Source organism: Pelodiscus sinensis, chromosome 4 (genome assembly GCF_049634645.1).
Source record: "Pelodiscus sinensis isolate JC-2024 chromosome 4, ASM4963464v1, whole genome shotgun sequence".
NCBI lineage: Eukaryota > Metazoa > Chordata > Testudines > Trionychidae > Pelodiscus > Pelodiscus sinensis.
Window position 1 is genome coordinate 30,542,950 of NC_134714.1, and position 27,977 is coordinate 30,570,926.

Below are 27,977 nucleotides of genomic sequence, written 5' to 3' on the forward strand. Positions count from 1 at the left end.
GAGCTATTTAATTCGAAGTAGGCGTTAGTCCTCGTAGAATGAGGTTTACCTAGTTCGAATTAAGCGCTCCGCTAGTTCGAATTAAGTTCGAACTAGCGGTTTGCATGTGTAGCACCTATTAAAGTTAATTCAAACTAACTGCTGTTAGTTTGAATTAACCTTGTAGTGTAGACATACCCTGCCTGCCCCCTGAAGCTGGTTCTACGGCTGCACACCGACCACAAGACTCAAGCGGCAGTGTGGGCTCTCGCTGTGCGGGGGAGGAGGGGCAGGGCTGAACTCCCGCCCCACGTGCCAGTAAAAATCGGCTCGTGTGCCACCTATACTCTAGTCCAATGAGAGTAAAGGGGTAATTTTAGAATGACTGTGGTCCAAACTGTGATACACTTACTCACAGGAAGCCCTGTTTAAGTCAATTGATGAATAGTTTGACTGCACTGCTCTGTGTGGCTGTTTTGCCATACATTTTGATGAGCCCAGGATTTCACCCAATGCAGAGTGAGGTGCTGCTAAATATAAGGAAGGGAACCATATTCCAGTCCATTGTTTTTTAGATTTTTGACAGTCAGCATGATGGTGTTTCACTTGTGTTCATGCCATCAGACATGCTATTTCAGAGAACTAGAGAGAAACACTCATGTTGGTCTTATACATTTTATTGACAGTGTACATGTTGATATATAGAACATTACAATACTGACCACTAGGTTCTTTATAAATTTATAGTTCATAACTATTTTTTAAAATTTTCACAATAAAAATAATCAAATGCCATGCCAACATTTTGTAACAAATTATCACATTAATTCCATTTGGATTTCATGACATACATCTCTGTACAAAGGACCCCATATCACAGTGCATAAGGTCACAGTCATTGAAAAAATAAATAACGCGATAAATAGATTTCTGTTATTTACAGTTTACAAAGTTGTCACTTTCTTTTTTCAAACTGAGCAGCTCAAGAAATGTATCGTAGTATTTAAAGAGGTACTGAACCTCCGCAGGATGCATTGCAAATGCCTGCAATTATTAAATAAAAGAACATTTAAAAGGATCATTTCAGAACATGTCTATACTGTAGTCACAGAGTCTGACTGAAGCTCAGATAGACACACTCAAGCTAGTTTTAATCTAGCTAGCTCAGGTACCAGAACAGTGAAGCCAGAAGGCAGTGAATGCTTCAGCATGAGCTATACAAGACCTCCCTGAACCCTGGGTAGATTACATAGACTGCTAGCCTCCACTGACGTGTACACTGGTGCATTTTCATTGCCCCAGTACCAGAGTCGGGTAGATTAAGGTAGCTCATGTTTATCCCCATGACCATAGTGTAGATGCATACCTTCAGGTCTTCACAAATGACACCAAAGGCTTTTTGGCAATAGAGGAGATAATGGGAGCCAAATTCTGCCCTTGGTTACACTGGTGTAAACCTGGACTAACTCCAGGGACATTACAGTAGTTTCCAAAAATCCAAAAGTAAGTCCAAAGTAAGTGAGGGCAGGAATTTAGTCATAGCTTTGTTGCACAATTTCAGCCATTTTGAACATAACTGCTGCCGTGTTAGCAGGTTTATTTCTTGCATACCGAAACAGTATATGAATAATGGCCATAATCTTGCTGCAACATCTCTATGGGAAAAAAAAGGCTCGGGGGCAGATTTTTTGGAGATTTCTTCTCTGACTGATATATTTGGATACCATACATCAACCTTCACATTTGCCTTTCAAGTTTGCTGAGATAATCTCAAAGATCAACAAACCCAAGATTAATTACTTACCAACAATCACCTTTAAGGTAATATGAAAATGACAGTAGTTTCCCATTCCCATTCCCATCTTTTAGACAGTGCTTTGTAATCCAAAAGAACGGTAATATGCAGAACATGCGATACATGAATTGCCGTGTTCATCACCTATATGAGCGAGTGTAGGAGGTGCTACACATACCACCAATTCTGCATGTGCAGAACCTTAGCGTTGGCCCTGGGAAAAAGCTTAAAGACTGCACACACTGGAGTGCTGTGTTCTTCCACAGGCACTATGATGAGGCCAGTACAGTAAAAGCCACTAGAAATACATAAATGTAGGTTCAAGACGACCCCACAGAAAGTTTGTTTTAATATGTGCATTTTTTGTTCTAGATAACTATTTTGGTGGTGGTAGGCTAGTAATTAGAATACTTAGGAGTTATCTGAAAGGCAGTTCTTTTCTTTTCAAATGGAGCATTGATCACTTGGGTACACAGTTTTTCAAAAAAGCTGAAAACTGGTTTTGATGCAGGACTATGGGAACTGAATTCCTCTGTAAGCCTGCAGTTAGCTAACATATCAATCCTCCTATCCTGCCACCCAGCAAATTTAGAACAAGTTTAGGGTTCCAACTTAAGGAAATAAAAAGGACAATATATATTAAGTTATCAGGTACACATTTTAAAATTTCTTTTTAGTGTTTGAACACAAGTAAGCAAAAGATATGAAGCCCGCTGCTACAGAATTTTACATTTCAAGGTGCTGGATTATTTAATAGTAAAATTCTTTGGTTTTGTCAGTGTATAAATGTCATTCGGTGTTTGCCTTAAACTACACAAGAAGCTTAAAGGGTTTCATTATCAGGCAGTGCTTATAAACACCATTGAAAACACCAACCCAGGTTACAAATACATGACATACCATTTCAACCCACCCAGGAATGAGCCTTGCAAAGGAAAATAAGAAAAATAATTGGCAGGAAACTTGCACAATTAGACCAAAACACCTAAAGAAGAAATTCAATCAAGTACATGAATTTTACGCACATTCACAAAGGAATCCAGTGATAGGAATGGAAATTCTGTGTAATTAGAGTGTAAAAATAATGCAAGGAAAAATGTGGTGTTATCTCTTAAATCTTGACAGGATCCTTAATAATTAAAACTTAAACCAATAAAACTATATATATATATATTGGCACACTAATGATGACTGTGCTGAGAGGAAAATGCCTCATGAAACAAGGTTTACAGGAGCGGTTGACAAAGGCTTCCCTTGTCGACCGATCCGCGTCTTGACTCGCGCACTGTGCCGACAATCAGCTGAGCTGGCACAGTGCGGCGGCCATTTTTATTTGAATGAAGCCGGGGATATTTAAATCCCCGTTTCATTGACTATGTCGGGTAGCCTATTTTACATGCCTCTGTCTACCCTAAGGGCAGTTTACCTTTTGTCTCCACTGTGCTACTGTGAGGGGATAGTAACAGAAAGGAACAGTTCTTCAGGCAACAGGTCCTCAGTCTATTTTCCTTCCTTTCCATTGGTAGTTTACTCCATTTGGGAGGTAACTCCTTTCCCCACAGCCTGCTCCACTAAAGACAGATGATTTTTCATGTCTTGTAGATTATGAAACATTTAGAAAGGAGCCCAATTTTTCATAAGTTTTAAAGACAAAAGGGAGGTGGCAAGTTCCGTCAGTTACAGCGGTGTAAATCCTCAGGGACTTCTACAGTATAACATTAGATTCTGGCCCTACCTTTTTGTTTAAGGGAGTCTATGAAATATGAGATGGAAGGGAAACGAAAGTGATACAAAGCCCGGAGATCATGATCTGTTGTTTATTTAGGCTCCAATCCAGCAAGGCACATAAAGACTTGCTTAACTTTAAGCATGTGACCAGTTTTACTGAAGTTAAGCTTTGCTGGATTGAGAATATTTTTTTCTGGAGTCGTACCATTTTTCAATGCTATTTTCTTGGCAACTTCTGTATCACATTAACAGTTTCCCCTCTCACATTCACCAGTTTTCTTTTCACTCATGCACTAAACAGTAACTATATTATGCAATAACACAACATAAATTCCAGACTGATCTAGCTAACTCTGTCAGGGTTAATAGAACAAACAGATGCAGATTTTTACATACACAATGCGAACAGATGTGATTTATAATTTTAATAATTTCAGGAAGGCAAACATGAAGCCCTGCTTTTCATTTTTTTTTTACTGGAAAGCTCCCAAATGTGTCATGTTTTTCGGACCATATGAGTGATACTTTTACACACAGAAGGCACAAGTATATTATTGGTATGTTATATAGCATCTTGAAGGTATTCAGACAGTATAAAACAAGTGGCTCCTAACCCTCAAAACGATTTTTCTCAAGCCACTCAGTTTATCTGCATGGCTTGGATTATATTGATTTATTTCTTTATTTTTGTATACGGAGAAAGTGTATAGAGGAAAAGCTTCAGAGTAAGCTAATTTACATAACTTTTTCATCAAGGCCCTGATACAGTGCATAATACTTCTTTGGCAAAGTACATATCCCTGCTCACCTGGTCCCATTAGATGAGATTTTTATCAGTAATTATTTCTAGATTATCTAGATTGGTAGATTATCTGTAACATTATAAATGCTAGACATGGGGAGGCTGAGCCATGGGGTTCAGAGTCAGCACGGATTCACAATCCAAATGCCCTCCAAATTGAGGGATAGACAAAATGGGTCACTATTCTTCCAGGGCCCATTATAGAGATGAGACCAATCTGTGAAATTTGAGTCTAACGTTTTGTTTTGGGACAATCTCTGATTAGGACAAAATATAACAGTTAACTATAGAATAGGTTTACTCGACCATGATAACGACATCCTTATAGGCAGGGTAATTCAAATAAATATTTAGCATACCCAGTAATTCCAACCAGCGTGTTTAGGACTGGCTGCCATAGAACCAGCAAAAGGTCTCTCATCTTTTGAGGTTTGCTTGGCTCCAAAATACCCAGATCCAGCCTATTATTGTCTTTGAATCCATAAATGTGTAAAATGGTATAACTTGTTGATGCAACAAATTGCTGGTGCCCCAACTGATCAATAGGGGCTTGACTGTAACTTAGGCTATGGTCCTGTAGTTTAGGAATACCCATTATGCTCCACCAGGGCTACCTAGATTTGGGTCTGAAGATAAGTGGATGCAGTGAGCTTGCGACTCCCCACTACCTGTCTGGGGGTAGGTAGATGAAGAGTGGGGTGGAACCTAGGCTCTGCTTTCCCATGCCAGCCAGCCAGCCCATATGAGCCAATATAAGGGGCACAATAAATTACTCCCATTATAGGATAATTATCCTCCTGGAATGGAGGGGAATAAAGAGGGCAGGGGCTATGTCACTGAGGTACAGTTTTGCCCTGGTTTACAGCCTTTCTAAAATATAAGGATAACACAGGTGTGCATGGATTCAACCTCTTCCCATGTGAAACCACAGTGAAAGTATTTCAAATGCCATTACATTTGTCTCCCAGTAATTTGCACATACTGGTCACATTTACCTATCTGACAAAGCCTCTTAGTCAAATGCCTTTTGTTGCCATCTTTAGGATTGATGAATTCAGTCACTTGAGCAAGGTAACTCCTCAGAATCTTAGCTTGGTCACTAATACTGACATTTGGAACAAAGGACAGTAAGACAAATAACAGATATGTTGCTCTTTTTCTTTAGGACTATATTAAAAGGATCCCATTACTATTAAAATGTAACAGCAAAATAAGTTAATTAGTTAGTATCCTCATACGTACCCCCAAAATAACCTTAATTATAAACACGCTGCCTGGGGTAATTGAGGTTGTGCTTTGAAAGGAATTATTATTCATATATTAATCATATAAATTGAATATATATAAAGAACCCCCCATAAGCAATTTAATTTCTTAAGTATTTTAGGAGTAATTTAAAGTATTCTTTTTGACAAATAATGGGCATATTGATATATAGTCTTAAGTGCAAAATATTAATGCATTTCTTTAGGAATCTGATAATTTGTATATAAATATTTTAAAAATAAAAAATAAATATATATAAATTTAATTGTGCTTCTTTAGAAACCTTTATATACTTTTCTGTTCATATACAGTTTTAAAATACACTTAAGAGTTAAATAGCAGTTTCAAAATATATTATACTTTTCATTAATCTTCTCGGTAACTTCAGGTCAAACTGTGACATTACACAGTTTTTGTAATGTTACTCATTACTATGGACCAGATTCTTCTCAGTTACGCTCAGGAAAATCCAGAGTAACTGTTTCAATCTACATTTATACAGGTGCAAAGAACATCAAAATCTGGCTGTGTCGGGTTAAAACAATTTGGCTCTAAAGTTAGACACACTTTAAAACTTCCTGCATACAGTCCAACTAAGGAGATAGTTCCCATAATAGATTTGTTCTTGTCAGAGTTATTTATTATTTGTACTACATAGTACAGGGCGCCCACCTCTATTAAGTTTGTGGGGGGGAGGGAGGGTATAAAAACAAATGGAGAAGATGAAGCAGCTTCGAGATTAATATACTAATAATGAAATAAATTCTTCCCTCCCACAAACCCATGGGGCATCAGAATTGAAAGAAGGTGTGGAATGTGTTCATGTTCAATTTTTCAGATGATAACAATTGTACCTAGAAACTGAGTGCCCTGTTGAACATTAATCTTTAAGTTTCTTGTAAAATTACAAAGTGGGCTTACTAGTACCAATGCAAAATGTTACTTACAGGCTTTAATATTCACAAATATTAGTTTATATTTATACAGGATTCCTTGCTGATGGTATAACACATTTTTCAAGTATCAACATTTGCATGTATAATCTCTTTTGAAGATTAAGACTCTTTCTCTTAGTGTGCATCATCAAAAGTGATACACTATTAATCATTTTCTCTTCTTTCTCTGTAAAATTGTTCATGTGTTCTGCACATTTTTTTTTAAAAAGAGAGTGATTTAATATTTAGAATCACCAACAAAGGCTTATAAATGTCAATGCAGTTCTTCTATAAACAGAGCACTTGAAGAGGAAAAACAAATGTCCACAACAGTGCATGCCATGTTATGTTCATCGGACTTTCTGGTCCTGTAGCTCTGATGCTTTAATGGAGCCAAGAAAAATACTACGCCAGCCTCTTCTTCTTCCATTAAACAGTAAACATCAAAAAAGAGTGAGAGAGAGGAGAGTGTTTTCTAATCTTGTTCAGACTAATGGCGGTGCATGATTGTCTGCATAGGGAGAATAAAAACCAAAGCAGAACACCACGAAAAAAGGAATTTTGAGTTCTCTGCATGAGATCTGCAAGTTGGATGATGGAACAGCAATACCCAAAGAGGAAAATGCTTTACTTGCCTTGAGCTAGCATGTTAAAAGAAAGGTCTGCTTTCCTTTCACGTAAGTAAAAGTGCTTGTTGGACGACAAAGCAGGAAAGAAATTCAGATTACTGATGAGAAAGTAGAAATATAAAATGTCTCCTATCATTTATAGCACAAAGTATCAAGATTATGTCAAGCCTCTCTCATGGTTGTGGTTTGTTTTAAAGATCTTCTCGGCACATTGGAAAGTTGACAAAGGTGAAGACGTTAAACTCTATCAATACAGAGAAACACAGGAAAATGGCATAAAGAAACAACACGTAGAAGCCTAGTTTCCTGTCAAGTTTCCATTTATTTATATGGATTCCACTCACCTGCAAGTATACAAAGCATTAGTTAATGGAATCTCAAAGGACACAAACTTTAAAGGAGGACCATTTGAATCTGCTGTCTTTAAACATGCTAAAATACTGTTTTGGTCATTTTACAGGTCAAAAAGGACACTTAATTTTTTCAGATGGAGATAAGGCACATAACTGATCAAGTTAATCATAAGGCTTTAATCTGCAGCTACATTAAACCGCCTTTACACTGCTCTAACATATAAAACATCCTTAAAGTGGGTGTAATTTAGGGTGTATCCACACTGCAGCTAGATGTGTCCTTGGGCAGACATATAAGCACAGGCTTTGATTAAGCTAGCTTGCTAAAAATAGCTTGTAGCCACTGCAGTGCAGGCATTGGCACAGGCTAGTGACCTGAGTACCATACTCTCAGAGGTCTTAGGACAGATGTGGAGCTTGCTCAGTCAGGAACCTAAGCAGGAATAGCACTGGCTCTGACCTAGTAACATTCAGGCACCTAGTCCATGCTGCCATCTGTGCTGCTGTGGCTGCATTATATATTGAGCTTGGTAATTGATCACAGATAGTGTAGGTATATGTGCACACATTAGAAATTACACCACCAGCTACAACATAAGGGTACTGTGAGATACTTTCAGAACCTTTAGAGCTCTGTGAAGAGCTCTTAATTTAACTGAGAATCAGGTTCATAAGTGTGCGGGTTCAACATACTCTGAGTCATGCAGCTCCCATTAATTGCTTTAGTACAGCCTAAGTTATCAGGTAAAAGAACCTCCAGTTCTGTCCCCTAGATCTATGTTGTGTGGGACACTGGTCCTTACTTCTTTCAACAGCTGCTCAGATGCAGAGAACACAGTATCAAAGGAGGTTAGAAGTAATGGGAAGTTACATGGCTTGTTCCCTTCATACAGTTTGCCAAAATATATGCCACCCAATTTGTACTCTGCATAGATATTGGCCAAATTTTTCAAACCTGGGTGGCTGTCTTAAAGTTCAGCTCCCTAAATTCACATTTAGGTTCCTAAATAAAAGCAACCTGATTTTTGAATGATCTTTCACTTGTGACCATATCCAGAGCTGGAATGATGCCACTCATGCAGCACTGCTACATTCTCACTGACACTGCTGAACACTGGCCATGCAAAATGCAACTGAAAATATTTGGTCTGGCACAAGAGATCAGTTCTCTGCAGCTCGAGTTTTCAAGTTCCTCCGTCATCTACATCCAGTCTCTAAATCTTTCATTTTCGGTTGAACTCCAGCAAGTTGTAACTTCTGGGTCAATTCTATGAAGACTGGACTAATGCTCCCCAACTGAATTTCAAATGGAGGACCCCCAACAACATAAGTGAGAGTAATGGGAGTGTGCCGTAGCTTTTGCACTCAAATGACATTGCTTCAGCTGTGGCAGGAGCCTGGTCATTCTGCCCATCAATATCTCATGGACACCTTTGACAATAGCATTTAGCTAACCCTCCCATACCTTGCCAAACTGCTGGGTGTGGGGAGGTGTATGACACAATAAGCTCAAATACAACATGACTTTTGTCTTTTAGAGTATAAATTGGGAAATTGCTTCATGGTGTGACAAAGATGAGAGCCAGCAATGATCTCTACTGAGGGCTAGGCTGGTAAAGGGATTATGTCTGTACAGATCACTGTTAAGATGCATTGCCAAGATAATTGTATATTGACTAGGGTCTGATTTTTGCAGTCCTGATCATCCTACCATCACATTTAGTGTGTCATTAGTACAACACACAGATAAGCCACAGATATACAGCAAAGTGAAGTCTATGGTGATGACCACATATGTTATGTAGTCTCCTCTGAGGGTCCAAAGTTAGAGAAATATAGTCAGCAAATGTTAATGGATATTTGCACTTTCAGAGTCTGGTTCTGCCCACATCGGCCTCAATGAGAGTTTTGCCACTGACTTCAATGCATTCCGGATCAGGCCCTAGATACATTGGAATTGCTTTCAGACCCAAATTAATGTTTCACTTACTAGGCCTTATGTGTTCATTTCTGAGGGGTACTTAGCTCCACCTGGGAGCTGAGCGCCAGATTTAATGTCACTGAAGTAACTGGATGCTAGATCAAGCTCTGTATGAACAAATGCTATTCAGAATGGTAAGTACTTCCAGTTTCTCCTGCTGCTACATACAGAGTAAATGTATATATCAAATTATGACATGAAGTAAATACTCGAAGGGGTCATATTTTGAACCACAGAAATACTTACAGTAAGAGCTACAGACCCCAGTAGAAGCACAACTGAATAGACCAGCCCTTTGCTATTTATCTTAACCTGTGAAAATTAGATATAAAAGAGAACTTTAGAATGTTTAGACCATATTAAAAGTGCAAAAGAAAGTTAACTGCTTCTTGATTTATAATATTCTCTATTCTAATTTTTTAAAATGTCTAAAATTCAAAATGAAGGGCTTGTCACAGGGAACTGCACGCTGCAGGAGTGTCATTTCTAAAGTATATAATTGTGTGGTGCATTAATTGACCCGTGTTGATCCTGCTCAGGCACACTAAACATTTCCCAGTGTGCCTGCACTACATTAAAATGAACTAGAGGTCTACTTGGACCAATTAATGTGCAACACGTTAGTGCACATTAGAAATGCTTCAGTGCTCATTGCTTCACTGTATTGACAAGTCCCGAATTACAATTTTAAAAGTCAGAAATCCTAGATGTTTAATTCATGGCAAAATTTACTATCATGGGAGAACATAATGTTTACAAGAATCAGAACAAATGTGTAAATAATCAGTCTTGCTTAAGTACCCCCCCCCCCAGCACTTGTATATTGCCTTTGGTCAATCACTCTCAAGGAGAGTAAGCATCATCCTTATTTTATAAATAGGTAAACTGAGGCACAGAGTGGCAACGAGATTTGCTCAAAGCTGCATAGTCAGATAACAGACAACAGTAGAGTCAGAAATAGACACAATTGGTCCTATTCTTGTGCTACAATTAACTCACTTTGAAAGCAATGGAAAATAATTGCATCTTGTGACAAGAAAATATGCCTCCCTTTTTCTCTGGCCAGGAAATAAACTGGTGTCTTATTTAATTACCATTTAAAATGCTGAGTATTTTTACAATGTTTTCTGAAAACAAAATACAAAAAATAAAAACAAACATATATATACGTACCGTTGATCCATAATCAATCAACATAGTTTGCATGCCCCATGGTACTCCAAGGCCTACTAAAATGTCAAATACGTTGCTTCCTATTGTATTGGATACTGCCATATCACCAAGACCTGCGGGGCGGGAAACACAAACAAGAATTCTCAGGTTGAAACACACTCAAGTCAAACATTTTGTAATGAGGCTGCGGAGGAGAGAGAAAGAGAAAGTTCATTGAACAGCTTTGATGACACTTCAAAATGAGCTAAGTGCTACTGCAGCTCCCACATGGGCAATTTGCCAAGTACCCAAATTCAGCAGGTAATTTGCATAATATTTACATAACCTTTCAAAAATATGCTCACAACCACTATACTTTTGTGCGAGTATCATCTTTGATAGGGGAGTAAAAAAGGTTGAAAAGCTTTGTCCTGCTCACTATGTAGTCCCAGGGCAAAACTGGTCACGAGTTCCCCTGTAAAAACCTGAGTGTGGGTGGAGATTGTTTCTCTTAGGATGTATTCTGGCAATGTGGGCTCTAGCCAATCTGAAAAGTGATTGTGAAAAATGCTGAGCAGCATGGAAGTAGAGGACATTCATCACTGAGCTGGACTACGCCCTTATACTTGTGAGCACCAAGTTCACTTTAGAAATTTCACTGTTTAAAAACAATCCCAAATGATAATGAACTATGAGAACCAAGTGTGAGCAGGTGGTAAGGTCACCAGAACCTGGCTCTTACTGAATTGTTGTCTCCTGTTTTCAGTATTAGCTGGCCTCTGGATTTTTATACCACAATAAGGATGGCAGGAGTGCTCATCCCAATTTGTTTCTCTCTCAAGGACCTGTTTAATTATCTGTACTACTGCCAAATCCACAAAATACCTGTCAGGAAGGAGGAAGAGATCTATTATTGTTGAAAGTGCTCTGCAATTAAGTTTATCTTTGTGGAAGAACTCTGAAGGCCACGAAAGACCTCCAGCTGGATCACAGGCAAAACCTCTCCTCCCAAGGCAGGACTTGACATGGTGAGACATGGTCATTAGCACAGACAGTCCATCCCTGGGGTATCCTTGGAGTTTGTGTTTATGGTCAGGGCTGGCCTTACCATGAGGCGAACTGGGGCGGCCGCCTCAGATGCCAGAGTGTGGGGGGAGCACCAGTAGGACCCAGAGTGTGGAAAATTGTGTCTGCTGCTGGTACATATGTATTCTCTCTGCTCTAGATGCACAGTACCCTGAGAGGGGTAGAAAAGGAAGAAGGCAGAATTGAGACCTTTCAAAGTTTTGGCCCAAGCGAGGGTGCACGGGGGCATCATTTGAGCTCCCCGCCTCAGATGCCAAAATGTTGTGGGCTGGCACTGTTTATGGTGAAACCTTTTGCTGCTTTCCTTCACTGTCAGTGTATATCCGCATTTGCCCATTGGGAATCCTATTAAAGCGCTATGCATGGCCTACACATGTTACATGAGAGACTGGTGATTCTCCATATGCCACTTCAGCAAGCTTTTCCTTGCCTGTATTCTCATAGCAAGTAATCTTGACCAGGTTTTGTCTGTTATGAGGTGATATTCTAGTGCAAACATCTGGCTCACAGAGATCAATAATAAACCCCCAAGAGAATATTAGCTGGACTATAAAATAACTGCACTAAGCAGATTATCTTTATTCCCCATTGATTTCTCATTTAACATTTTGAGTTATTATAGAAACTCTAATAAACATAGATAAAGAATGGTAGCATTTATTTTCTGAACAGATTCAGGCATTATGAAGGTATGACACTGATACAATTTTAGTACTTTTCTCCCTGCATTTCTTCTTCAGATCTACTGATTCAAAGATCATACTTGAAAGAAAACAATTTTAATGGACAGTGTCCCATACCAATTCTGAAAACAGCGGATCTATTTTGGGGAGATTTTCTTACATGCAATGCCTTATATGAAATGGAGAATGGATTATTTTTAGTATATAATTCTTTTTTGTGAGGCATATCCAAAACATATTCAAAGAACAGATTTTGTGTGAAATGTTTAGTGCTTGCATTCATAAATGAAACATTTTAAATATATTTATGTTGTTCACATCTTACATTACAGATGTGGGACTGTACTGGCGCCTGGTGGCTATTTTATGATTTCTGAATTGTTGGTTCACTGAAGCCTATGTGCAGCCTGGAAAACAAAGAGCCATCTTTTAGCATTAAGGGCTCTTGGAGCTAGAATACTGAAAAATGCTATTATTACTATCTGTTCCTCTCTCACGGTGATAGAAATGAACACATTCATACTTATTTGTTTTAAGCAACAATAGTAAAGGATGTTGCCATAAATATTTCTCATTTAAAAGAGTAAAGCTTAACAAAAATCAAAAGCTCAGCCATGTAGGGTATGTCTAGACTACATTGCTCTGTCGACAGAGCTATGTAAACTAGCTTACCCGACATAGTCAATGAAGTGGGGATTTAAATAATCCCCGCTTCATTAAAATAAAAATGGCCGCCACGGTGTGCCAACAATCAGCTGATCCGGCACAGCATGGGAGTCTAGACATGGATTGGTCGACAAGGGAAGCCTTTGTCGACTGCTCCTGTAAACTTCGTTTCACGAGGCATAAGGGAGTGGTCGACTAAGGCTTACTTTGTCGACCGATCCACGTCTTGACTCCCGCGCTGTGCCAGATCAGTTGATTGTCGGCACAACACGGTGGCCATTTTTATGTTAATGAAGCAGGGATTTTTTAAATCCCTGCTTCATTGAATATGTTGGGTAAGCTAGTTTACATGGCTCTGTCAACAGAGCCATTTAGTCTAGACATACCTGTAAATATGACCTGGAAAATCTTTGCCTTTTTAATAGGAAAGTTAAACTTGGCATGGCTAAAATTAATTCACTTCTACTCATGGAGCCTAAGGGAAGATGCTGGGTGTCTCCAAGTTGGAGAAGAAATATATTTGAAGCTAGTTAACTTTTATCATTTCCTTCCCCCCTTCCCAATATCTTTACCCATCATCTTAAGAACATCCTCTTGAAATCAATGCAAGTTTTACAAATAATACCTAGGATATGGTCCAAACAGCAAACTGTTTGTATGTGTGTGTGATACTATTTTTATGGCTGATGTCTTCAAGTCTAGCTCTTGTGTACATTACATTTTTCTGATTTGACTGATCTATGCTGCACAGCTGAGGTTTTGTTGTTGAATGACATGCCAGAAGAATATTAAACTTTTCCTAATGCTCCAAATTCTTGGAAATAATAAGTTTCCTGTACTTGTAACCAGAGTGGTAACAAGGTGGGGACCAACTTTTGTTCTGTATTTGTATAGCACCTTGCAGAGTGGAGCCCTTGTCCATAATTCCTACTGCATTTCAAACAGCCTTTTGAAAAATCCTGCATATTAAAGAAACCAAAGCACATAATATTTAATATGAAATTTCTGGAACACTTGATCAGAAATGATACCTTGTCTTGCTACTATTAAGCTGGCCATGCAGTCTGGTACACTCGTGCCTGCAGCTAGGAAAGTAATGCCCATGATAACATCAGGGATTCCCAGAGTGTATCCAATAACAGTTACCTGAGAGAAGGGAAAACAGACATTTAATAAAACTGGGAAGTCTCTCTTATTTTTATCCTCTATTTCCAATACAACTGGGACTCACTCTTCACTTTAATATCTGGATGTGGCCATTGGGAAGGTCAGACACAGGAACACAAACATTTCTGTAATGATACAAAATTGTAGCAACATTCTGACTAAAAATCTCCAGCAATGAAACAGTAAGTACTCATAGGCACACTCTTAAGGGTTTTATGAAAGCCATTTAAAGTGCTCCTCTTTGAATATTTGTAACAGGATGTGCAGCCCTTAAGGGCACTTACAGGCAAGCACAGCCTGCTCTTATGTTCTGCCTGCAACAGTGAAAGGCTGTGTGGTTATCAGGACTGAAAGCAGCTGTTCGTTTGGCAGCAATGCATCCTGGGAAGAGGGCAGAACTATAAAAGATCTCCCTTTGCCATAGCAAGAGAATGGCTTGGGAAGAGGCAAGACTTGTTCTGAAGCTCTTGACAGCAACATTCCTGAAGGGAACAGAGCCTGAGTCTCTCTGGACAAAAGGCCCAAGTGAAGCTTTGGATGAGCCTAGGGAGAGTCAGCAGCCTGTGATAGGGATCCCAATAAGGATGGGAGGAAGGGTCTCAAGAGGGAGTGTGTTAAAATACTGTGAAAAGTGGCCAGAGAGAAGGCTTAACAGCCATCCAGCTAAGCAAGCCTAGGAAGTAGCCTTTGGGAAGAATAAGAGGGGCGAAGCAGGAACATTTGAGACAGAAGTAGACAGCTACTTCATTGCTCTAGCCGATTAAGCCCATGTATCCCAGTGCTGCAACCCTGTATTGTGCTTGCATGCGTAAGAAAAGTCTGTTTGCAGATCCATGCAACCAAGGCACAAAGGACTCTTGGGAACCCCTGCAACCAAAGGGAAGAATTTCCACAGACTAAAGCAGGCAGTGATCCTGAAGCAGAACTGGGTAAAGAATGTTTGTTTGGGCTCTTTTTTCAGTGGCACCATGTTTCTGGTTTTTTCAAAAGATAGCATCCATATTGATTGGACACTATCTCACATTTAAGTTGTGATTACTATGGACAGAGTGGCCATCAGGGCACCTGTGCTTTTTCTGGGAGGCCTCTTCTTTCGAAAAAAACACATGCCTTTTTCCGAAAGAGTTCTTTCGGAAAAAGGCTTCTTCCTCGTAGAAAGAGTTTTACCACTGTCAGAAAAATCTCTGCATTCTTTTGACTTTCTGTTGAAAGAACGCAATTGATGTGTGTCCATATGTGTAGTTTTTCCAGAAAAATGGCCATTTTTCTGGAAAAACTCTGCAGTGTAGACATATGCTGAGAGAGTATTTGTGGGGACACTGATGCCTGGGCGCATCTTGAAAGTTAGATATCAGAGACACTGTTACTTCATGCCTTTGATCTTTCCAGTTCTGAAACTGAAACCAGGGTTGAGAGCATCCTTTACTGAAGTACAGTTGCTAAATGAAGGTGTGGCAATGTGGTACCAGGAAGAATGAATAGCTGGAATATGAATCTCTCAACCAGTGTTGCCACATATTGTAAATCAGATAGAGTGTGCTTTATTATATAATGTAATACGTTAAACAACAATTTAAGGGAAAATACTATATTCAAGTGGAAACGGAAAAATAAGATAATCCCCAAATGTATAAAATACTGTCAGAGTTATCAATATGTACACCAGACAAATAAAGCTGTGACACACAGCTCTCAAGCCTCAAGCAAGTTATGACTATCAGCTGCTTGTAAATGAAGATGCTTCCAAAAGGTCACACCGTTCTGTTACATATTTCATTTCCCACAGTACATATTATGAAATAGTTTGATTTTTTTCATTTTATTGATTTTTAATTGAGGAAAATGCTTTATCCACTCTGCTACTGACCTGCCTACCCCTCAGAAATACGAACATGACTTCTCATTAGCTCTGTTTCTCTTTGAATAGAAAGAGGATGCCTTTTTAAAATGACAAAATAGCTTTTTTAATGACAAAGAGTCTAATCTGAGTGACTGTACTATTCATATCTCCTCTAGATGAAAATATGCATTTAAGCAATATGTACTAACAAAATTAGAGTGAATCACATGGACTAGTATTTCAAGAAGAATGTTTCTGAATGGACCATACCTGATGTAACTTCACCAGAGCAACTGAAAAGGTTTATAAGTAACTTCTATGGGACTCTTACTAATTGGGAAAATAATACTTGGGATTAATATAGTTCATTCCATCCAAAGCATTTTATACGGATTCTGATCCTGCAGCCTTTATTACTCATCTGAATTACTCTGTGAGTATGTGTCAGGATCAGGCCTTAGGGCCATATTTTTAAAGGTATTAGGTGCCTAAAGATGCATATAGGCACCTACTGGGTTTTTTCAAAAGTACATAAAGCCCTAACTCCTATTCAATATTAGGAGCAAGGTGCTGAGAAACTTTTGAAAATTACACTAGGTCCCTATTTGTATCTTTATCTCCCCAACCTTAAAAATATGGTCCAAAAGTACTGTCCAGAAGAGAGACTAGCACATAGATCAGATATTAGAATAACTACTAGACAGCACACACCCTACTGTGACTACATTTTTGTTTTTTGTACATCTAAAACAAACTAGGATTAGCATTGAAGATGTTTGCCATCTGGGTTGCACATTTAATTTCTTAAAACAAGGTTTTGTCACATCCACTTACCATCCACACCATAAAATAGGAGAACAAAGCAATCCACAGAGTGGATAAAATGAATGTCAGCATAAAGAAGTTCTCCCAACGTGGTTTACTGCAGTTTGGAATGGTACAAAAGAGTAGGAATAGCAATGGCCATGTCAAAATCCATTTTACTTTGTTCATTTTTCCATCTGCAGAAAGAAAGGAAAATAATATATTTAACTTTAGTGTCCCTGCAGCACCAGGCCCAGTTGTATATATATACACACTACATGAATGGAGGAGGAAAATACAAACAGGCTTGGTTACAGCTATGCATTTTGGTTTGGAGGTTATTCGTCTTCCTTGTCCCCATATAACCATTTTCTTCCTATGTATAGTATGTTAAGTTCTGCCTTTGGATACATCTGTAGGGTTCTCTCTGATACAAACCAGACACAATGTACATACAACCAACAATGAAATTGAGCCACAATATATTGCTCTTTTGATTTTGAAGCAGAAGGTTGATAGTACTGCCATTAAAGGGCACTTTATCTTACCAGTAAGCACCCCACCTGAAATGAAAAGCAACTTACAACTTCATTTTTTAAAGAACAGTGTAAATACGGTCCCACTTCTGTGCAATATCACTGAAACTTTTAGTTGATACAAAAGCAGAGACTTTGACTCTCATTCTAGACTGTGCCTGTGAAGGATCTAGTGCTAGAGAATTTACAAATAATAGATTATTATCTGCATTACAATACATGCTCTTTGCTTCACAGACAAGACATGAAATGCCAATGTTTCAAAAGTGTGAAGTGTTGCTAATGTGCATGTAAATCTCAATTAATGAGATCAGAATTTTAACGGGATTTTCAGAGACTAGGGATTATATTCATATTCCTTGAGACATTTTTAAAGCATTATGCCAGTTCGCTTTCCAGAATGACAAATGAGGGGCACAGCCAAGTGCTCTTTATGTAGTTTTGTTTCAGATAAAATTAAGCTTGCGGAGGATTTTGTGAAATAGTATAAATGCCCTGATCATTATCTATGAAAGTTCTATACAAGTGTGCTGTTCTGTAACTGATAGTCATCCAAAGAATAAAAAACAGATACATCTCCACTGTAGTCAATGTACAACTGTTGTAAAGGAGAATAGAATCTTGATTAATAACCCTTGATGCTTTCTTTAATGCAGCAAAAATTAGTTGTAGAGGACACAACAAACAATGTGATGCTATCTTCAGCTTTAAAAGATGGTAGGAACAATGCCAGAACTCCAACTTTTCATTGCTTACATGAGGCTGTGCTGCAATGAAGATAGCTGGACCACTGCTTTGTAACAGGAATTTCTATTTTTTGTCATAGAACTTCATTTTTAGGCCCTAATTTAGCAAAACTAGTGGAAAGTCAATTTGAAGATTCACTGTTTAGCATGTCCTTAAGTGCTTTGTGGATTCAAAACCTTGGGCAGGATCCCTGTCAAGTTATATGCCCTCAGTAAAGAAATGAAAGATAGCTACTGCTAACTCCACACTTGTCTCTCCATATATTAAAGAAAGTTTTTCATGCAGGGTGACAAAATGACGTCAACACGTTACTCGATGTTGCCCTGCCCCCCAGCCTCAACAGAGTCCCCAGAAGGGGAAGAGACGGCCAAGGCTCAGGATTCTCCTCCCCCACTCTCAGGGGGTGCCTTAGGCTCCCCACTGTCCTGCAGCTCCCCTAAAGGAGGACCAGGGGGCAGCAGCAGCAGCTCTTTGCTGCACTGGGGGCCCTGATGCTCCAGGACCGAGTGGGGAACTGTCACTTCCAGCTTCTTGGGCCAAGTGCACTGGGGCTCCCTCATTTTTTGGTTCGAACTAATGCATCCCGGCACGCACTTCCTGGTTCAAATCAGCTGTGATTCAAACTAGCGTGCTGGCGAGATCATGCTAATGAAGCGTGGGATATTTAAATCCCCGCTTCATTAGCAATTTCGAATGCCTGCATTTGCATCCCTAGTTCGAACTAGGGTGCAAGTGTAGACATACCCATATAGATCAGGTCTAAAGCCAAGGAAGTGTTACACCAGCATAAGTGAGATCAGAATCTGGTCCTTAATTATTTCCCCAAAGGAGAAACTGGTTCACTCTAGGGATTCTGCTCTAATTTACATGAGTTTTACACTGGTGTAACTGACTAAGGTAGAGTTACTGATGAATTATACTAGCGTAGCTGAGAGCAGAACAATTCCAGCCTTGTTTAAAGTAATTTAATATTTTCCAAATCCATATGCTCTGTATTATATATCAGAGGCTTTAAAGGCTATGTCTACATTACAGAGGGTTTTTTTTAAAAAAAAAAAATGGCTGTTTTTCCGAAAAAACTGCAATTGCGTTCTTTCAAAAAAAATCAAAAGAACAGAGGGGTTTTTCTGACATTGGTAAACCTCTTTCTACAAGGAAGAAGCCTTTTTCTGAAAGAGCTCTTTCGGGAAAAGGGGTGTGTGGAGGGGGAAGAGGGCATTCTTCCTAAAGAAGAGGAAAGAAAAAAAGCACATGCCCTAGTGGCCACTCCATCCATAGTAATGATCACAGATTAAATGCGAGATAGTGTCCATTCACTGTGGACACTATCTTTCAAAAAAGCAGATCACTTTTTCAATGCACTTTGGCAGTGTGGACGCTCTCTCTTGGAAGATGTCTTCCAGAACGCTTCTTCCGAAAGAAGCCTGCAGTCTAGACCTAGCCTTTGAGAGCCAAACATTTCACAGAGATCATTCTCTGGGAGGCCTATTACATTGTTTATGAGAACCAAGTGACAGTGCTACAATAATAAGTTGTATATCAATTTTCAGTATATGTTCTAATGCTTCATTCTTTTATTTCCTCTCAAAAAGTTTTAGAAACTTTAGCATGAATGACTTTAAAATGCAGTCATTCCTAGGTGAAAGGTAACACATTAATAACACACAATAAAACTGTGATGAGAAGGGAACATTGTCAAACATCTACTTTTAAGAAGTGTCAGAAGATTTTATTGTTGTTGTTATAAGATGTGAAATACCCACATATAGGAGATAGGAACTTGGTTTTAAAGTTTCATCCAAAAACCCCACACTTGGTAAACCAAAATAGTGTGACACTGGAGACAAAGTGACAGTTCATGCTAAAGTCCCCATGTCTCAACTGAATCAGTCTGGAAGCAGTCTGGCTCATCTGTACATTAGTATTGGTAAAACAGCTGTTATAATTCTAAGAATGTGTTTAGTGTTTAGAATTTATGCAATGCTTTTGAGTTGCTGCATGCATTAATCTCATTTATAACATCAATATTTCATTTTGGAAGGTCATATTTGAGTGTTTGTATTATGAGCCTCTGTGACTATGTAAATCACCAGACAGGAGAGACATTACATTAGCTTGAAGGGCTGCTTATCAACAGAATGTTTTACTGACTTCCCAATAGGCAGATGTTAAGAAGATAAAACACATTGTTGTTCTGCTCTTCCTCCCATGAAATGGGGTCATGCAAGTGGATTGTCCCCATCAGCTGCAAACTCAGAGCACATGTCTGCAGGAGGATAAAAAACCCGTACAAATGAAACAAGGTATCTTTATGCTGCTTGGTCTCTGGCCCAAGGTTTCTAGGTACAGAAATGCTCTGCTGCATAGCCTGGGTTAGCCCTAAAGAACATATAAACCTTGATAAACATAGAGGCTTATTACTTTTGAAACTTAACATTGTAACTCATTTGCGTGCATATGTTTACATGCTTTAAAATGTGTAAATAGCTCTGTTTCTTTTTCCTGTTTCATAAATCTCTATAGTTTATTGCAGAATTGGCTACAATTGTTGTCCTTGGTGTGAGATCTATAGTGCATTGACTTGCAGTAAGTGACTGGTCCAATATTCAGTAACCTGAATATTGCTGTGATTCTTGATGTAAAGGATGATTTACCACAAAGACATGCACACCTGGGTGGCAAGACAGATTGGAGTACCACGGGGATGATCTATGGCTCCTTCTTATAGCACCGGAGGAGTTTGTACTTGATAATTGGTCAGCAAAGTCTAGTATAGAATTTACAAGCTGGTGCCCTGGTTCCTAACAACACTGGTACTCATACTCTTGAATCACTGCAGGCAGCGTTACACATGGAACTCAGTTTTAACTACCTTAGATGGGCCAAAAGCTATGACGACACTGCCAGGAGTCAAGAGCACTGTAGCAGTTCAGGTGTTTCAAACTTGATATCTAGGCCACTGAATCATTTCTTCTGGGATTGAAGGAGGAGTAGATGAGTAGGAAGAATGCATTATTCAGCATATTGTGGTATAACTTAAATTGAGAACTGCCAGAGAGACTAGAAACAACGGTCCATCTAGTATAGTATCTTCTCTGATAATGATTGAACCAAATGCTTTAGAAAAAAGTGTCAAAACCCTCAACAAAAAAAGACAGTTATGGAGGGAGCTTCTTTCTAACCACAGGCAGTTACTGGCTGAAGCATAAGTGTTAAAGCATAAGTGTTGACACCTCTTGCAAATGTTTATCCCAAGTGGACATACTACAAATATTATTATTATTAATTCACATAAATCTCAGATGTAGGGCTGGTTAAGAAACAGAAAAGATTTCATAGAATGTTCTGCATTTACTTCCTCTGTTTTGATTTGAAATTTTGAAACTTTAAAAACAATTGCTGACAATCCTTACTCTAGTCCTTTTTGTAATTCTACCAACCATTTTGCTTCAGTGTAACTGATGGCAATAGATTCCCTTGGCTAATCCTCCAAATCCTCAGATAGTGTAAATCTGAGAAGCTCTACTGAATCAATTGAGTTGTGCCCATTTACATCAACTGTCCATGTGTTTGCTTTTTTAAAAAGTATTTCTTAAATTTCAAAATTTTGTTTCTTTAGTTTTTTAAACAAAAGTATTTTTAATCAATTTTAAATTCTTTATCTCCTGGGTCCTAATTATGCTTTATATTTACAGCTGAGATTTAGAATTATTTATATCAGTAATATTTAATTCAAATTTTGATCTTAAGTCATGTAGTAATGGGGAATGTACAGCTCCACATAGGGGCTCTTGTACTAAACCAAGCAAGAAGTATCATTGTGCAACAAAGTGGTGTTATTCTTAAGGGCTAAGGATTGATTGGATTAGTGTATGAAATTCGGAGTATGTAAATTAGACAATCAGCCTAATTTGTTTTTAAGAGTCTGCTGTAAGAGGCACTTATTAAATTAATAGTTTATAAGTGTTGCATCCCTACTGTGGAACCAATCATGGAAACCAGAGACACAACCCAAAAGGTTCAAACTAGAGGAGTTCTGAAATTGTATGTCTGAATGTTTTTTGTTGCTTTGATAGAAACTGCCCTTTACAGAATGACAGTTTTTCAGAGTCTGACCTGCAAAAAATGTCAAGGTTTTTATTTTTTCATTCCAAATTGGAAAATAGTATTCAAAACCTCAAACATTTCTGTAGTGTGGAAATTCTGATTTCCCTGCCAATCCTAGCTCCAACAAACAGAACTTTATTACAGACTTTCAGAGATCAATTTGTTTGCAGCATGACGGGATCCAGCAAGTTATATTTCCTGGTGTATGCCCTTACAAGGTTTCTTAAAGGAACAGTACACTACAATGAAGACAGGTCAAGAAATTATTCAAGTCAACAAAGACAAATTTTGCCCTCCAGTATTATGGAATTACTTTAGATTTACAAAGGAGGGATGCAACAAAAAGAAAGAAGTTATTGAGTGGAGCTGCTCACTATGTGTCTTGCTAGTTCCACTGTTTGTTTGATTTCTCTTATTACTGTCTGTTTTGTTACTGCCTATATGAGCAGATTTCCTATAGTGATGGATAAAACATACTAGTGCTACTTAAAGCAGTCATAATCCCTTTGTGTATACCTCTGGGATAAAAATTAAAATGCAAATCAAATCACAACAGGGACCAACATCTTTCTTACTAAGAAGGAGAATAATTGACAAACACATTTTCCTCATTTTTGAAAAATCAGTTTATATCTTGCATTATATGAATCTGCACAGATATATATTCTGTGATAGAGACCAGCAACCCAAAAAATAAATGCAAACAGAGCAGCCTAAGAGGGAAACTGAATTTTTATCACAATGTTGTCCCTAGATAACATTGACTCCTAGGGATAGCTCAGTTCATTTGGTGTGTTACAAATGGAATATCCTAGGGCAACATCAAATCTGCAAGTTTTGTTCCAAAGCTGCCTCTGTTTTTAATGTTGTCTTCCAAGATGCAGGTACAATAGGATAATGGGTAGGATTTTCTAACCTCCTTGGCCAGCAGCTCTATCTTTTTAGTTCTGGAAATAATTTCTTATCTTCACAAACCCTGTATTTCATTATAGTGAATTTAGAACCCATCCTGTGCAACAATGGGTTCTCAACTTCCATTAAGGCAATGAGAGTTCAAAACAATCTACACACCTTTTTACAAGAGACTTGAAGAGGTGACAATAAATGGGATTTCACTATGTGCTTACAGTTAAGGATGTATTTAAGTGCTTTTCCTGAACCTAGGTTGTGCAAAGGCTCTTTTTCATCAGTTCAGTCTTAAGATCTGCTGACTCAACCTCATTCTGATGTACTACAGGATTTCTTAAAAATGCTGCTCCCAAGGAGTGACAAGGACACCTCCCCTTGCAAAGTCAAGTGAGTCACCACCATAATTGGATACCTGGCCTCCATCTGCCCAGGAAATGAAATAATCCTGTGGTCATTCCTCAACTCAGTTTCTCCACACTTAACACTGAGCACTGTCTTCCCCTTCTAGATCATCAGATCTTAAATGAGCACTGACATAGGGAGAGAATTCTTTCTTTGGAGCCCTTCTGAGGATGAACAATTTATTAGTTTGTACACAATCTTCTGGGCTTAAGTTCTGTTTTAAATTGTATTATTTAACAACCCCAGTTTGAATAAAAGGGATTTAAGTAGCTATTATTCTAGTGGAGAGATGAGACCTATTTTCTTTTCATAATTTTTTAAACTGAGTATGTAAAAAAAATGTTTAATTGTAATGGTGCTTTAATTATCTCACTCTTTACATTTTGTAGTTTATATGCTGTTTATAGTCTACTTCATATTAATCAAACAGTAAAGTATCAAAGGAACCTCAGCTCTTAAGAGCTAGCTGTCCAAATGATAACGTGCAGGCCATGAGAGATCAAGATACTTTCTCTTTAGGAAGCACAGTTACTTTTCTCGACAAGCCAAAGCCAAGATCTGATAGTATAATAATCCCTGCCGTGGCAGCTGCTGCTTTTGTGTGGCATCTTGAGATGGGCCTGAACCAACCCTGGGCTCAGAACTTGGGTGTTTGAAATTCAGACTCGGATCCAGCCTGGATATTGTAAATTGAGACTATCTTTACTTCCTTCACGTAACTCTCCCTTTACTTCCAATTCCCATCCCCCAAAGCCTTAGTTATGTGACTGAGCCCCACTACTGAGGGGACACCACATATAACAGGGAGTAGATCACTGAGACAATACATTCAAATTCAGCATGACTCGGAGGTAGATTAAATTGCACTTACATCTATTTCAGAAGAATGTTCTGACAAAAGTAACCCTGGTGTGTAACTTGAAGAACTCCTTGCCAAAGGATGTGGTGAAGGCTAGGACTTTAACAGGATCCAAAAAAGAGCTACATAGATTCATGGAGATTGGGTACATCAATGGCTATTAGCCAGGATGGGTAGGAATGGTGTCCCTAGCCTCTGGTTTCTCTGGCAGTGAGTGACAGGGGAGGGATCACATGAGGATTACCTGTTGTGTTCCCTCCCTCTCGGGCATCTGGTATTGGCTACTGTCGGTAGACAGGATACTGGGCTAGATGGACTCTTGGTCTGACCCAGTATGGCCGTTCTTAGGAAGAAGCAAGAGAAAACCAAAAAATGTGTGACTATGGAACTGCAGGAAAAAAGGTTGGACTAATCCATAGCCATCTTAACTGGGGCTCTAAAAAATAAACTTTAATTAAAGTGAATTCCCTACTTTGCAAACTGCAAGCACCTAACTTGGAAAGTCCTTTCAGTGTCTATTCTTCATAGAGCTCTTTATAGTACAGAAAGAATACATGAACTTCTGATCTTTAGAAAATGTATGTTACTTATTCCTGGTCTGAAAATGCATCAAAAGATAGACAGAGGGGACACTGGGAAGCTGTCTGAAAATTGCCTTTCTCCCTAAAGCCAATTTCAAATGTCAGATTTTTTTTTAGGCTGCTGATTGTACCAGGGCACTTCAACAACAACAAAGCATGGTGTTGTTTCTTTACATTTTCCCAATGTTATTGAAGTAGGTGCTTTCGAGAGCAAAAAATAACAGAATTCTCCCTCAGAGAATGTGAGCTGAGCAATGAGCATCCAAGCAATAGATAATCATCCCCAGACAACAGGGGAGTAAGAAAAGCTGAAAATAATGATGAGGATTTAAAATATCTACTCTCTCTGCTCTTATGTAAACTTTTTCACTTCTAGCTGAACTTTTGCTCTCTCACAGTCTGAAATATCTCATCAGGCATTCCTCTTTAGCCTGTTGGGCCTCAATTATCCAAAAAAACCATTCTTAATAAATCCAGAAAGACTGCCTTAAAACAATGCCAATGGCATAACTTGGAGCCCTGTCTTCAGTTCAAACCATTCTGCTACCATGAATATTATAGTACACAGGAAACCTTACTAGGATCTTTTTTCCCCCTCTAATTTTAAATCAAATCTCCTAGAGCATGTCTACACTAGGAAGATATTTCAAAAGAACTTATTTTGAAATAATAACTCCCAAAATAACTATTTGAAAATAGTGCATCCACACTACCGGGAAGCCTTAAAATTAGTCGGAGGCGGGCTCCCTTAATATGAACACACCTCCTCGACTTAAAGCCCCAGGAAGCACTGGGGAATAATTACTTTGAATGACTGTGTCAGTGTGTGTGGGGGCGGGAGGTAGTTATTTCAAAATAGCAGCAGTGGAGCATCCACACTACTGCTACTTTGAAATAACTATTTTGAAATAAGTGTTATTCCTTATGGAAAGTGGGAGTTATTATTTTGAAATAATCAGCCAGTTATTTTGAAATAATGAGCTTTGTAGTGTGGATGCTCCACTTGTTATTTTGAAATAAGTGAAGTTATTTCGAAGTAACTCCCTAGTGTAGACCAGGACCTAGGTACTGAACAAACCCAGAAACGAAAAAGGTTCCAGCCACCAGAGAAGTGATTTATTGTAGTAGTAGTGGTAGTAATAGTAGTAGTAATAAAGCTTTAGCTCGGGTGACATTTGCCCAATGCTCAGCTTCTGCTCTGTGTAGAAATATGAAAAGAACTATTTGGTAAAAAGAACTGTGATGCTCCAAACAGAACTGGAAACAAAGGATCATGTACTGAAAATATCTATATTAAAAATTATCTTTACAAACCTGACCATTCAATCCTGTGTATATACTTATCTGTTTATATTTTCAGTGATTTCAAATTGTGACATTGGAATGGTCATGTGCATCCATACATGTAAATAAACTTCGTTTATTCTGTTGTACAAACAGTAAAAAAAACCTACATAAATGCACTTGTTTTGTCAGAAATCTAACAGGTCTGTTTTTTTAACAGATCAGTTGTCTTCCATGTTTCAACTTCACAGGAGAACTGATATTTATTACACAGTGGGTTCCAAACAGTGCACACTATCAGTTCCAATAATAAAGTGCATACTATAAAAAAATGTGCTCCAGTATTTCCCAAAATCAACTGCATTTCTAGCTTGATCATTAGCATTTTAGCAATTGGATCTCACAGAAACCAAAGAAGATTCTCTCCTCTTTAATGTTCAACAGCTAAAATTCCTCTTTCAGTTTCAACAGAAGTCAGTTTTCTGCTTTAAACAGCTATTTTTCACCATTCCAGATGTGGCTAAATTTTAGTGGCAGAATGTAAATTGTCATTTTAACAGATAGATAGCCCCTTTCTAGAGAGCCCCTTTCATGAAAGGATTTCAAAGTGCTTTCAAAATGTGAGTAATGTTAGTCACTTTTTACACATGAGAACTACATATGCATATAACCACGAGGGCCTATCTTCCACTTGTTATTATGAACCTCTTTTTAACTTCCTTTTCCACGAAGAAGTCTTTCTGTCCTGACATTAACATACATGGCACCAGCTTATCCTTTTCCAGGAGGCAGTGTAAGTAGTTCATTCCAAGACTATTATTGGGGGTATGTTGGTTAGATTGGTCTATGTAGACTATATATTTAGTTCCCTCTCTTCCAATTATCACATTTATACATACATCCCAATCCTGGAAAATTCCAGATCAGTCTTGAATACTTACCCAAATCTCCAGTCAAGCAGTACCTTCGTCACTTCTGCACATCTCAATTGGGAGTCAGTGGCCTAAACCCTGGATGTTATTGTCATCCAACCTTAGCATAAGAACTTCAAATCAATTTTATAGTCCCCACCCACCTGACTGACTGACTCTTGCTTTTTGGCATTTTAATTACATTTTGTTGTTCGTTGTATAGCATCCTCCTTCTCTTCAAGATCAAACCTACCGGGGGCTGAAAATGGAGACATGTTGTCATGCTCATTCTCCTCCTCTTGATTTTCCACAATAATGTTCCCATTTTCAATATTTTCATGTTTCCCATTTTGAAGTGGTTTGCTCATGCCATTGGCAGAGTGGATCAGTCGCTGACGCTGCACAGGAACACAGACCAAAACACCAATGTCATCTTTGAAAAACTTTGCTAATCTTGTTCACCTGGTCAGTTGTCTTCTTTGAAATCCTAACACCTTGGAGACTCCTAATTAAATTCTCAAATGTATCCCATTTTAGCACAGATTAATGAGCATGGCTCATTGGGATGCACTTCTCACCCATGGTTTCAAGCCTCAAGCCAGGAGCTGGGCTCATACCCAGAGGTGACGCTGCAGTGCTGTACTCAAGGAACTGCTATACTATCAGAGGTGTTGTCCTTCAAACGAAACATTAATTAATTAAGGTCACATCTGCCCCTTTCCAGTTCCTTCCCCACTCCCCTTCCACCCCATTGGGTAGAATTTAAAGATCCTGC

The 27,977-nt window shown here is 38.6% G+C and overlaps 1 protein-coding gene across 2 annotated transcripts in view; it reads right to left on the bottom strand.

Moving 5' to 3' along the window:
- Positions 1–649: 649 nt before the first annotated feature.
- Positions 650–27,977, bottom strand: part of SLC24A4 (solute carrier family 24 member 4) — a 139,560-nt gene continuing 112,232 nt past the window's right edge. For both annotated transcript variants that reach the window (XM_006133660.4, XM_075926689.1), the window contains exons 12-17: positions 27,456–27,600; positions 16,897–17,063; positions 14,087–14,201; positions 10,642–10,754; positions 9,715–9,780; positions 650–7,478 (exon numbers count right to left, since the gene is read on the bottom strand). In XM_006133660.4, coding sequence (XP_006133722.2) covers positions 7,326–7,478; positions 9,715–9,780; positions 10,642–10,754; positions 14,087–14,201; positions 16,897–17,063; positions 27,456–27,600 — 759 coding nt within the window. In that variant the 3' untranslated portion in view covers positions 650–7,325. The remainder of the gene's footprint in view (positions 7,479–9,714; positions 9,781–10,641; positions 10,755–14,086; positions 14,202–16,896; positions 17,064–27,455; positions 27,601–27,977) is intronic.